The following is a 14069-nucleotide window of genomic DNA, read 5'->3' on the forward strand; positions in this document are numbered from 1 at the left end:
GTTTATTAGCTATACATATACAAGAACTACATTTGCCCCCAAATCATAGCGCACGTTAGACATTTTAATGGTTTGGACCTTTGGGGGGAGAAAATGTTAGTCACTGGGCCTCTTTGAATTCTAATTGTGCACCCCTGGCCTTTATGGTGGAAGTCAGAGAGCTGGTTGTGTGGTGCCAGGACAACAACCTCTCCCTCAATGTGATTAAGACTAAGGAGATGATTGTGGACTACAGGAAAAGGAGGACCGAGCATGCCCCCATTCTCATCGACGGGGCTGTAGTGGAGCAGGTTGAGAGTTCCTTGGTGTCCACATCACCAACAAACTATCATGGTCCAAACACACTAAGACAGTCGTGAAGAGGGCACAACAAAGCCTATTCCCCCTCTGGAGACTGAAAAGATTTGGCATGGGTCCTCAGATCCTCAAAAGGTTCTATAGCTGCATCATCGAGAGCATCCTGACTGGTTGCATCACTGCCTGGTACGGCAACTGCTCGGCCTCTGACCGCAAGGCACTACAGAGGGTAGTACGTACGGCACAGTACATCACTGGGGCCAAGCTTCCTGCCATCCAGGACCTCTATACCAAGCGGTGAAAGGAATGCCATGAAAATTGTCAAAGACAACCCTAGTCATAGACTGTTCTCTCTGCTACCACACGGCAAGCAGTACCGGAGCGCCAAGTCTAGGTCCGAAAGGCTTCTTAACAGCTTCTAGCTCCTAGCCATAAGACTCCTGAACATCTAATCATTGCCCCCCCCTTTACGCTGCTGCTAATCTCTGTTTATTATCTATGCATAGTCACTTTAATAACTCTACCTACATGTACATATTACCTCATTTATCTCAACTAACCGGTGCCCCCGCACATTGACTCTGTACCGGTACACCCTGTATATAGCCTCGTTACTGTTATTTTATTGCTGCTGTTTAATTATTTGTTACTTTTTTACTTATCTATTTTTTACTTATCACTTATTTTTCTTTAAACTTCCTAAAGCATTGTTGGTTAAAGGCTTGAAAGTATGGTTTTCACTGTAAGGTCTACACCTGTTGTATTCGACGCATGTGACAAATACAACTTGATTTGATTTGATTTTGATACACCCTGAAGTATACACACATACACACACTACGGGGGCTGATCGCTGCCCTCTAGAGGCCTTTGGGGGAAGTACAGGCTGAAAAGGGGTTGTGTGTGTGTCATAGAGAGTGAGAGAGAGCAAGATAGAGAGAAAAAATTCTGCTCAAACAGTTAAAGGACTCACAATACAGGCGGGGCGAGGGTCTCCTCTTGGTGCAGCCGCTCTGTCTGGCGTAGTTTGAGGATCTCACTGTAGTTCAGAGCATTCACCTTGTTCTTAAACAGCTCCAGAGACGTGGGCTTACTGGACAGAGTCCTAGTGATCTGCTCACGCACAACCTGCATTACCTATAGATGTACAGAGACAGTCAACATTGATTATTTAAATGGAAAACATACCAGCTATGTTATACCTGTAGAAATGGTTTCTCTGGTGGGTTACACTATTCAAAAGTATGCAGTACTGTATATCATAGTTTATGTATTGTTCAATATTTTTCAGTAGCTAGCAATTTGAGTGAATGTGGGTATGAGTTGAGAGAGAGCTGGACACAGTGATGCTTACACAAGGCTTTACACACCTTTTTAGATAAAACTATGCTAAATCAATTCACGTCACCAAATAATTGATTAAAACACACTGTTTTGCAGCGAATGTCAACAGTAACCTTAACAGCACTCTGTATGGTAGCACCATGGGGTAGCTGGAGGACAGCTAGTTTCCGTCCTCCTCTGGGTACATTGACTTCAATACAAAATCTAGGAGGCTCATGGTTCTCACCCCCTTCCATAGACTTACACAGTAATTATGACAGCTTCTGGAGGACTGACATGTTGTCCAACCAATCAAATGATCAGAGAATAAATCTAGTACTGAAAGCATAAGCTACAGCTAGCTAGCCTAGTTTTGAACAAATACTTCTATTCAAAAAAGAAAGAGAAGCGAGAGAGAGAGCTAGCTATATTTCGTTGTATTATATTTTTTCACTTTCACTTACTTATCTAGTGAATGCAGCTAGCTAGTTTAGCCTATTCAAACACCCAGCTCAAACAGAGAGGGATGCTATGTTACCTAGCTGGCTATGGTTATCCAACATTGGAACTTTTCCAAGTCAAGGTAAGCTTTTGATTGTATTAATGTATTGCCACCGGGGCCTCCCGGTGTAACTGCTAAACTGTTTGCCGACCGTACACTGTACTGCATGATTGTAGCGAGTTTACTAAGGAATTAGTTCTAGTAGCTGTGTTGACTATGACATTAGCTCATTTTGTGACACCGATGTAGGCTGTGTGTAGCGGTTAGCGGTTGTGATATGAAAGTTTGGCTTGGAAAGTTTTTTTTAGCCTGGTCACAGACAGCTGATTGTGTTGTACACTGAAGTCCACAAGTGAATGGAAAAGGTGAGAGGAGGAGAGCACGTAGGTGCGAGAAGGAATATACAATGAGCAAAGTGTACATGCTGTTTGTATGTGGCTGCTATGAAAGTGAACTGTGTTTGCGTGTGATCATGGGTGTATTCTTTCCCCGATTCTGTTGAAAAACAGTTTCTTAAACGGAACGAAACAGGGATAAACATACCTGAATTTGTCCAATAGAAACTGGAGTTTGCCACTGTTGGACTAATGCTTACACTCTAGGGCATAGATCAACTAGATGCAGGCAAGAGTGTGCAATGCAGTATTGAATGTGTCACTGTCTGTCACCTTGATTACTCAAATTTTTCTCTCAACCTGTGCACCTATGTTGTAAACTGTCATTCATAGGCTAGGTTGTAGCAACATCATGATGGGTATAGGGAACATGTTGAGTATCATGTAGTATCCTAAACCTATCAATGTCACATTGATCTGGGTGAATGGAATATGAATGACAGTCATCCAATATGCTTTAATAGAAATAAGGCCATGCTCATAAAAAAAATTATCGTCCTCCATCATCTTAAATGGTACCGACTGCCGCTGGTGTGTGTCTGTATGTGAGAGAGGAAAATCTATGTTTCTCTCTACCATTGCGGCCACAGTTTAAAAATTCATTGCAGAAATCTATGAGAACACACCAAACCCACCACAATTAAATTCAATCTCCCTCTTTCCTCCCCTCCTCTGTCTCTCTCCCTTTATCTTCATCTCTCTTCCTCTCAGCATGTCCCTACTTGGAATGTGTCTCAACACTGCTCTTGACCCCAAGCAGCCGTCGCCATGGGAATGTCATTTTTCTGTGCGTCATGGTAACCTGCCCTCTCAGAAGCTCCACAGCACCATAGTATGGAGCCCTTTTATGAAATAATGTGTACAGATATGTGGAGGGCACAATAACCATGCCCCATGAAGGATGACAGGCTCTAAATTACAGAGTATCCATAGAGACCCCAGTATCTATGGAGTAAGAAGCAAGGAGCAAACAGTGTTTAGCAACGGGGCACTCATCATCTATCTGCTGTCCATATAGTACTCATGAGACACATAGTTGTATTTGTCAGCAGCAAGTCTATTAGACCAATTCATCCCAATGCCTGTCGTGCTGATGTTAAATCCAAAATAATCAAGCCTCAATAACGGAAATGAAAGGAAATAGAATGCAACACCTATAACAAAATACATATTACTAAAAACAATATAACTTTACATCCAGTGACCGTTAAACAAATATCCTGTATTAAACACAGAATTGGACAAGGCTACACTACAACACAACTACTGTACATGACATACACAGCACTTTATGGTAAAGTAATCACACAATTCTAAAACAAAAGCCCAAAATTGTACTAATATGTAATAGCCATGTAATATAATATGTATTATAAACTGGGTGGTTCAAGCCCTGAATGCTGATTGACTGACAGCTGTGGTATATGAGACCGTATACCACGGGTATGACAAAACATCTAATTATGTTGGAAACCAGTTTATAATAGCAATAAGGCACCTCGGGGGTTCTAAGGGCTGTGTCCAGGCACTCCACATTGCGTCGTGGATATGAACAGTCCTTAGCCGTGGTATATTGGCCATATATCACACCTCCTCAGGCCTTATTACTTAATTAATCCATGTAGGCACAAAAACATCTTTATAACAGCACATCCAAGGACAATAGCACGAAAACTGTAACCAAAATTCAGACAGTCATTTTATATTCTGATAAATACTTGAACAAAACAAAGCTATAATTGACACTTTGCTTAAATGCCCCCAAGCTTCACCCTGTGTAGCAACATTATTCACATTCTGTGTACAGACCACCTACAAATGATAAATGAACAAAAATACAGTATCTCACCTCCATAGTGTGTCCTTCAAGTACAACCCAGAGGCCAACAATGTTAGTTCCACAGTCAAGAGAGAGAGAGAAAGGGAGATATGAGAGGAGAGAAATGGAGGAGAGGACAGCCGAGGGGGGAATAAGAGAGAGTAGCACCTTTATGGCATCATAGTCCAGAGCTAAGGTTATTTTGTAAACACATAGTCACAAACACTCCCGTCCGCTGCCTCTCTCCCCTGCCGTCACTCCTCTGGTTTAGCCAATAGAAAGAGAACCCCAGTACAGGAGACTGTTACCTCAGCCATAGTGAGGAGCAGCTGTCTCTGTTCCCTTACACACACACACACACTGCTGTGTTGTGTGTGTGTGTGTGTGTGTGTGTGTGTGTGTGTGTGTGTGTGTGTGTGTGTGTGTGTGTGTGTGTGTGTGTGTGTGTGTGTGTGTGTGTGTGGTGGGGGGGTTGTCACACACACACATACACACAGCGCTAGTTGGAGGCCCCCAGCTGGCAGCAGCGTGTTGCCTGGAGCGATTAACGGCTGAAATCGACAGCACAGTTAGGGGTTTATTGGAGGGAAGGGGGAGAGAGAGAAAGAGATGGAGAGACAGGGTTTGTGATTGAATGACAAGAGAAACAGCGAGACTGCAACAGAGCGGTAGAGGATGAGAAGAGAGTCTGAGGGACATGGTAGTAAAAGCCAAATATAGACTCTCAGTATGGCTTGTTGACAGTCTAACTGAGGTGTTGAATTTGCTCCTGTGAGACAAGCATGGATGGGACAGATACCAGTCACTCTTCAAGCAGTAAACAACACATTCGCTCAGCACCAGTAGTCTGCATTCATTCCCTTAATATTTCTCATCAGACCTAACAAGTATCTGACTAAAGGGTGAACTAATCTAAAGCGGAGAGAAGAATAACACAAGCAACATAGGAAGATGCCTTAGTTTTGTATCCCCCCTCTCTCTGTCTCTCTTTCTAACATGGCTGACCACTGTCCATCTCTCCATTGTTGGCGTCCAGAGGTTTTTCTCTTGTGTAATTACTGCTGATGGAACCAAGCGATTGTGTGGGGCCTTTCTCCCTTGCTCTGATTCTGCTATGGAGCGGGATTCTCTTTGTGCTTCTAATGCCCCATTGTCCCTGCCTCACGGGACTGTGGGAGGGAGTTGTGGGCACAAGCTGTGCAACACAATGACACAAGGTTAGGGACTTATGACCAAAATATAGTACCCAACATCCAATTTGGACCAAAGTTCTTCATACGAATGAGTAAGACATGAGGAATCCCCCAAAATTGTCAAACGCCACCCATGTACCCCCCACACCAAGTAGTATGAAGCTGTGGCTTGGAGTATTGTTCTCCATACTACAGTGGCAAGAAAAAGTATGTGAACCCTTTGGAATTACCTGGATTTCTGCATAAACGGGTCATAGAATTTGACCTGATCTGATCTTCATCTAAGTCACAACAATAGACAAACACAGTGTGCTTAAACTAATAGCACACAAACTATTGTATTTTTCTTGTTTATATTAAATACATACTTTAAACATTCACAGTGTAGGTTGGAAAAAGCATGTAAACCCCTAGGCTAATGACTTCTCCAAAAGCCAATTGAAGTCAGGAGTCAGCTAACCTGGAGTCCAGTCAATGAGACGAGATTGGAGATGTTGGTTAGAGCTGCCCTGCCCTATAAAAAACGCTCACAAAATTTGAGTTTGCTACTCACAAGAAGTATTGCCTTATGTGAACCATGCCTCAAACAAAGGAGATCTCAGAAGACCTAAGATTAAGAATTCTTGACTTGCAAAAGCTGAAAGGGTTACAAAAGTATCTTTAAAAGCCTTGATGTTGATCAGTCCACAGTAAGACAAATTGTCTATAAATGGAGAAAGTTCAGCACTGTTACTACTCTCCCTAGGAGTGACCGTCCTACAAAGATGACTGCAAGGGGGGTGATGATGTGGCAGGTGGCAGCATGGTAGGCACAGTTTGTCCCATGAATTAATCACAAAAAATAGCTGCTAACTACGAAACAAACATTCTGGACAATATAGTGAATCTGGAACTATTTATTGATCAGCATTTTGATATGCTTGAAAAAGAAACGGATACATCGAAGCGAACAAGAGAAGATCTTTCCTCGAGTTCTGCGAGCGAAACGGGAGGAAAGCCGCCTTCAAAAATTCCAAACTTAACATCGCTCATGCATGAGCGATCAGTTAAAAAAACTGGATCTATTGCCTGGGCTACTGGGGGAGGTTGAGGCCTTAAAAACAGGAATGGATTACAGTAATAAAATTATGGAAGAAATACGAGCGGAAAATAAGATATTGAAAACTAATGTGGACTCCCTACAAGACACAACAGAGAGGCTACGGTATGATAATAAAACAATGAAAGCCGAAATACTTGATCTAAAGTGCAGAAGTAGGAGAAATAATATTGTTATAATGGGAATAAAGGAGGATGAAAACGAAATCTATCAGTCAACGGAGGAAAAAGTCAAAGTGTTCATGAAACGTAATCTCAAGGTGACGGACGAACAGGTGGAAACAATTGATTTTCAAAGAGCTCACCGTTTTGGTGGCAGAACAGAGGGAAGGCCCTGTCCGATCGTAGCTATGCTAACCCACTACAAAATGAAAATTGCCTTCTTACAACAGGGTAGGGAATTGAAGAACACCCCATTCTCTATTAACTTCTCTAGGCTAGGGAGCGGTATTTTCACGTCCGGATGAAAAGCATGCCCAAAGTAAACTGCCTGCTACTCAGGCCCAGAAGTTAGGATATGCCTATTATTAGTAGATTTGGATAGAAAACACTCTGACGTTTCTAAAACTGTTTGAATGATGTCTGTGAGTATAACAGAACTTATTTGGCAGGCAAAACCCAGAGGACAAACCATCCAGGAAAAAAAACATTTTGAGATCACTCTCTTTTCAATGAGTTTTCAATGGGAATCTAGAATTCTAAGGCAGTTGCTTGCAGTTCCTATCGCTTCCACTGGATGTCAACAGTCTTTAGAAATTGGTTGATGGTTTTCCTTTGTGTAATGAAGAAGTAGCCCTGTTCAGAACGAGGGTCAAGTGAAGTTGTGGTTGAGGCGCGTGACCTGAAAGCACGCTCCACTTTGTTTTCCTCCGATATTGAACGCAGTTTATCCCGTCTTAAATTTTAGCGATTATTTACGTAAAAAAAATACCTAAAGTTGTATTAGGAAAGTTGTTTGAAATGTTTGGACAAAGATTACAGGTAACTTATGAGATATTTTGTAGTCATGTTGCGCAAGTTGGAATCGGTGTTTTTCTGGATCAAACGCGCCAAATAAATGGACATTTTGGATATATAACGACGGAATTAATCGAACAAAAGGACCTTTTGTGATGTTTATGGGACATATTGGAGTGCCAACAGAAGAAGCTCGTCAAAGGTAAGGCATGAATTATATCTTTATTTCAGAGTTTCGTGTCGCGCCTGGCGGGTTGAATTATGATTGTCTGTGTTTGTTTGGTGGGGTGCTATCCTCAGATAATCGCAAGGTTTGCTTTCGCCGTAAAGCCTTTTTGAAATCTGACAAGTGGGCTGGATTAACAACAAGTGTAGCTTTAATTTGGTGTATTGCATGTGTGATTTCATGAAAGTTTAATATTTATAGTAATTTAATTAGAATTTGGCACTCTGCCATTTCACCGGATGTTGTCAAATCGATCCCGTTAACAGGATTTGAGCCATAAGAAGTTAACCTGTTGGGGCTTGGGGGCAGTATTGAGAATTTTGAAAAAAATATGTGCCCATTTTTATCTGCCTCCTACACCAACTCAGAAGCTAGGATATGCATATTATTAACAGATTTGGATAGAACTGTTTGAATGGTGTCTGTAAGTATAACAGAACTCATATGGCAGTCAAAACCCTGAGACAAATTCTGACAGGAAGTGGATACCTGATGTGTTGAATTACTTTTAAGCCTATGCCATTGAAACACACAGGGACTTATTAATCATTGAGCACTTCCTACGCCATCCACTAGATGTCACCAGTCTTTACAAAGTGGTTTGAGTCTTCTACTGTGAAAACGAAAACTGACCGAACAAGAGACTTGGAACGTTGGTCATAAGCGGATGGCCGATACTACTCTGGCGCGCGAGTGCATGTTTGGGTCCTCTCGTTCCAATACGTTTTAAAAGAGAATGCAATCGTCCGCCTTGAATATTATTGAAGTTCTGATTGAAAAAGGCCCTAATGATTTATGCTATACAACGTTTGACATGTTTGAACGAACGTAAATATATTTTTTTCCCTCTTTGGTGAAGACAAGTCCGGCGGGCGATGTTCATGTTTTTGAGTAGCCTACAGGACGCGCTAACAACACGGAGCTTTTTGGACATAAATTATGAGCTTTTTCGAACAAAACTACATTTGTTATGGACCTGGGATTCCTGGAAGTGCCTTCTGATGAAGATAATCAAAGGTAAGAGAATATTTACATAGTATTTTTGATTTTAGATCTCTCCAACATGGCGCCTAGTCTGTATCGCCAAGCCTATTTTTCTGAGAACAGGACCTCGTTTATTGCAAAGTGTGATTTCCCAGTAAAGTTATTTTTAAATCTGGCAATGCGGTTGCGTTCACGAGATGTTAATCTATAATTATTTGAATGACAATATAATATTTTACCAATGGTTTCGAATAGTAATTATTTAATTTGTTGTGCTGATTGACTGGCGGTATTGGAGGGAAAATTATTTTCTCAACATCAACACCATAGTAAAACGCTGTTTTTGGATATAAATAAGAACTTGATAGAACAAAAAATGCATGTATTGTCTAACATAATGTCCTAGGAGTGTCATCTGATGAAGATTGTCAAAGTTTAGTGCATAATTTTAGCTGGTTTTCTGCTTTTGGTGACGCCTGTCTTTGCATTGACAAAACATTACACACAGCTATTTTCAATGTACTATCCTAACATAATCTAACTTTATGCTTTCGCCGTAAAGCCTTTTTGAAATCGGACAACGTGGTTAGATTAAGGAGATGTTTATCTTTCAAAGGGTGTAAGATAGTTGTATGTTTGAGAAATTTGAATTATGACATTTAATTGTTTTCAAATTTGGCGCTCTTGATATTTCACCTGTTGTTGATAGGGTGTACCAGGGGTGGGACGCCACCTAGCCCATAGAAGTTAACAAGAAATTTGTGGAGTGGTTGAAAAACTATTTTTAATGACTCCAACCTAAGTGTATGTAAACTTCTGACTTCAACTGTATGTCCTAATTGTAGAGGTCGGGTATATTATGACTTAAAAGCTGCTATATAGTGCCGCCCTTGTTCGCCAATGTAAATCGGAATGATTAGCTTTTAAGATAAAACTTAATAAATATGAATAGATGTATTATAGGGCTAGGATAAAGAATTATATAATTAAAAACCTGCCTAGGTTCTCAATTGGAATAGGCCTATACGATCCTAAAATAATTGGTATTACCCTTTTACATTTAAAAAATAAATCTGAATATAAAAAATGTAAAGGATGATTATTCTTCCGATACACACGGGTGAATGGATGGATTAGGTATTGTCAACAGGGTTGTTGTCTCTAGTGTGTGTGGGCTGGTTAACACTGGGATAAAGTGATTCAAGTTAACGGTAGAACTAACACAATAATTGGCTTATCTCTCTAAGCAAGAGAAAGGTATATTATATATTTCTATATAAGCTATTTATGCTACCTTTTATATTCTTGATCCTAATGATATAGGCCTAGGTGTAAAACAGCCAAAGTGATAGAGCAATGACCCTGGAATAAAAAACATAATGTGTAGGGTGGAGAGAGGGTTGGTTTTACAGGTTTACTCTCTCTGGATTTTCAGTACTGCATGTGTTCTTGGCTGTCTTGCGTGGCTGTGCCGGAATCGATTGTGAGTTGAACTTGAGTATGCCTTCCCATAAGGGAGTGCCTGGGGTTGGCTTGCGGTCGGCTCTGGCACAGCCATGGCACGATACAACAGGATATAATGTGATGCCTAAGACTAATTTTTACTTGAAGTCATTAGCGGGTGTTAGAATCTATGTTCCTTTTTCCTTCCTTTTATTGTCAGAATACAACAGGATATAATGAGGACTACATGAAATATGTCTTGCATGCAATAGTCATAAAAAAAGGGACTGGTCTTGCGATATATTTAGGTTGTTTTCTCTTCTTTGTTTTATTTTTTATTTAATTTTTTACGAACAATTGAATCCAATGAACTGAGCAGGCTGGGCTGACATGCTTATAGCCTTGCTAGGACTTTCAAATATGAGCACGCTGTTAGATTGTGCTGTTATTTTTTAAAGTAATATTATCTATTATTGTTACCATTTTTTTTTTTCTGACTGTTTTCCATGTTATTGGTTAGTTCTCTTAGGCATCCTCATAGATAATTATGTTATCATGGGATTGCCCATATTTCCCTCTGGCCAACACCAATTGGCGGCCAAGGATTTGCCTTAGGACGCAAAGGTGTGTCATGAGTCAGGGAGACGGTCTGATGGTCTTAGTGACAACAGACCTAGATATGCGGGGAGGTTTTAGTGGGTGGAATATTAGGATAATTGGAGGTTTACAATGTTGCAGCTACAGTATGCTTAACAGTGCAAATTATTATGGTACAGCTATAGACACTTTATCATCATGGTGCTTTATAATGGTAAGTTTACAAACATTGGTTGTGGTAAGTATAATTGAAACTTGGGTATCATTATGGTAAGTGGGAAAATAAGTATAGCAAGATATAATTGTAATGGCTTAGCAGATCATAAAAAAATAATATCAATTTTTACATGGTTAAAAGAGAAATAATATAATATATATTGTTTACAGGAAACTCATTCTACAAATATAGATGAGGTTGGATGGGAAAAGTACTGGGAGGGAGAAATATATTTTTGCCATGGTCAAAGAAACAAAAGGGGTGATTATACTAATTAATACACATTTTGAGCCGATTGTGCAAACTGTGCAAACAGATCCACAAGGAAGATGGATTATTTTAAATATGCTATTGGACCAAAAACAGATCTGGCTAATTAATCTATATGGGCCAAATAATGATGATCCACACTTTTTCGAAAATATATATAATAATATATTGAGCTCACAAGCAACGAAATAATCTATTATTATGGTGGGAGATTATAATATGGTTTTAAGAACCTCAATGGATCGTAAAATAAATCATTCTACAAACTATCACCCTCAAGCACTTAAGGAGATTAGAAAGATCATGGATACATTAGAACATATGTTTTCTTTTCAGTCTCCTCCATTTCCACTGAATGATGTTAACTGTAAGGATTTCTTTCCTAATAATAATAATAATAATAATAATAATAATAATGTAAAATTAACAAATTTACAGAAAGACCGGTGTGAAGGCCAACTTACAGAAGAGGAACTTTTTGAGGCAATAAAATCTTTTCAGTCTGGAAAAACACCAGGGCTTAACGGTATATCAATAGAGGTATATCAGACCATTACTAGCATTTTTTAATTACTCAACAATTTCCAAGATGGCGTAGCAGTCGGATGTCTGTTTTGTTTGTCTTGACCCGTCCCGTGTATATATCGTTTTCTTCGTATATATATTTAATATATTTAATCTCAATTTCCATCTATGGACGGAACATACTCTCCAGCAAACCCGCCTCACCCAATGTGGTATGGATCTGCTATTTTTTATACTTTAGAACTGGAACTCCCATCAGAAGTTAGCCAGCTAACTAGCTACTAGCTAGTAGTCAGTTAGCCACTGCTAGCGGTCATCACCATTAATTCCTGCCAGTCTGCACAGCGCGATATCAACCCAGAGCATAGCGGACTGCTTTTTCTCTACCACATCTCCGGATTCCTACCGCAAGCTCTGAATCTTTACACTGGATCATCGCAGCTAGCTAGCTGCTATACGAGTGGCTACTCCTGGCTAACATCTCTGTCCTGAAGCAAGCACCAGTTAGCCAGGAGCTAGCCTCGAGCTATGCCCATCAAGCTGAAGAGATCCATCAGACAATTCCTGGGCTTCAATACCTATTTTGCCAATTGGCCTGGACCCTTTGCTGCCGACATGAAGCCCCGCCGATCCATCATGACTGGTCTGCTGACGTAACCGCCCGAGTGGGTTTCAACAGGCTCTTCCATTGCGACGTCCCCCTGAGGCCCATCTGCTAGCCCCGTCCTGCTAGCTGTCTGATTCGCCGTGTCTCCAGCTCGCCTAGCTACTCACTGGACCCTATGATCACTCGGCTACACATGCCTCTCCTTACTGTCAATATGCCTTGTCTATTGATGTTTTGGTTAGTGATTTTTGTGTTATTTCACTGTGGAGCCTCCAGCCCTGCTCAATATGCCTTAGCTAGCCCCTTTGTTCCACCCCCCACACATGCGGTGACCTCACCTGGCTTAAATGGTGCCTCTAGAGACAAAACATCTCTCATCGTTACTCAATACCTAGGTTTACCTCCACTGTACTCACATCCTACCATACCCTTCCTTGTCTGTACATTATGCCTTGAATCTATTCTTCCACGCCCATAAATCTGCTCCGTTTACTCTCTGTTCCCAAACGCACTAGACGACCAGTTCTTATAGCCTTTAGCCGTACCCTTATCCTACTCCTCCTCTGCTCCTCTGGTGATGTAGAGGTTAACCCAGGCCATGCAGCCCAAAGCATCACTCCCATTCCCCAGGTGCTCTCATTTGCTGACTTCTGTAACCGTAAAAGCGTTGGTTTCATGCATGTTACAATTAGAAGCCTCCTCCCTAAGTTTGTTTTATTCACTACTTTAGCACACTCCGCCAACCCGGATGTCCTAGCCGTGTCTGAATCCTGGCTTAGGAAGGCCACCAAAAATCCAGAAATTTCCATTCCTAACTATAACATTTTCCGACAAGATAGAACTGCCAAAGGGGGCAGAGTTGCAATCTACTGCAGAGATAGCCTGTAGAGTTCTGTCATACTATTCAGGTCTGTGCCCAAACAGTTCGAGCTTCGACCTTTAAAAATCCACCTTTCCAGAAACAAATCTCTCACCGTTGCCGCTTGTTATAGACCCCTTCAGCCTCCAGCTGTGCCCTGGACACCATATGTGAATTGGTGTCTATCATCTATCTTCAGAGTTCGTATTGTTCAGTGACCTAAATTGGGACATTCTCAACACCCCGACCAATCTAAACTAGATGCCCTCAATCTCACACAAATTATCAAGGAACCTACCAGGTACAGCCCTAAATCCGTAACCATGGGCACCCTCTTAGATATCATCCTGACCAACTTGCCCTCTAAATACACCTCTGCTGTCTTCAACCAGGATCTCAGCGATCACTGCCTCATTGCCTACGTCCGTTATGGGTCCGCGGTCAAACGACCACCCCTCATCACTGTCAAACGCTCCCTAAAACACTTCAGCGAGCAGGCCTTTCTAATCGACCTGGCCCGGGTATCCTGGAAGGATATGACCTCACCCCGTCAGTAGAGGATGCCTGGTTGCTCTTCAAAAGTGCTTTCCTTACCATCTTAAATAAGCATGCCACATTCAAAAAATGTAGAACTAAGAACAGATATAGCCCTTGGTTCACCCCAGACCTGACTGCCCTTGACCAGCACAAAAACATCCTGTGGTGTTCTGCATTATATAACATTTTATATAACATATTTCTGCAAAATATAACATTT

At 41.1% G+C, this 14069-nt stretch overlaps 1 protein-coding gene across 3 annotated transcripts in view; it reads right to left on the minus strand.

The window, feature by feature from the left end:
• Positions 1–14069, minus strand: part of elmo3 (engulfment and cell motility 3) — a 54086-nt gene that overhangs the window by 10887 nt on the left and 29130 nt on the right. For 2 of the 3 annotated variants that reach the window (XM_029759006.1, XM_029759007.1), the window contains exon 16: positions 1271–1434. In XM_029759006.1, coding sequence (XP_029614866.1) covers positions 1271–1434 — 164 coding nt within the window. Of the gene's footprint in view, positions 1–1270; positions 1435–4366; positions 4567–14069 lie in introns of those variants that run through there. The other variant, XM_029759008.1, reaches the window with a different exon arrangement.

Source organism: Salmo trutta, chromosome 7, assembly GCF_901001165.1.
Source record: "Salmo trutta chromosome 7, fSalTru1.1, whole genome shotgun sequence".
In the NCBI taxonomy this organism is placed as follows: Eukaryota; Metazoa; Chordata; class Actinopteri; order Salmoniformes; family Salmonidae; genus Salmo; species Salmo trutta.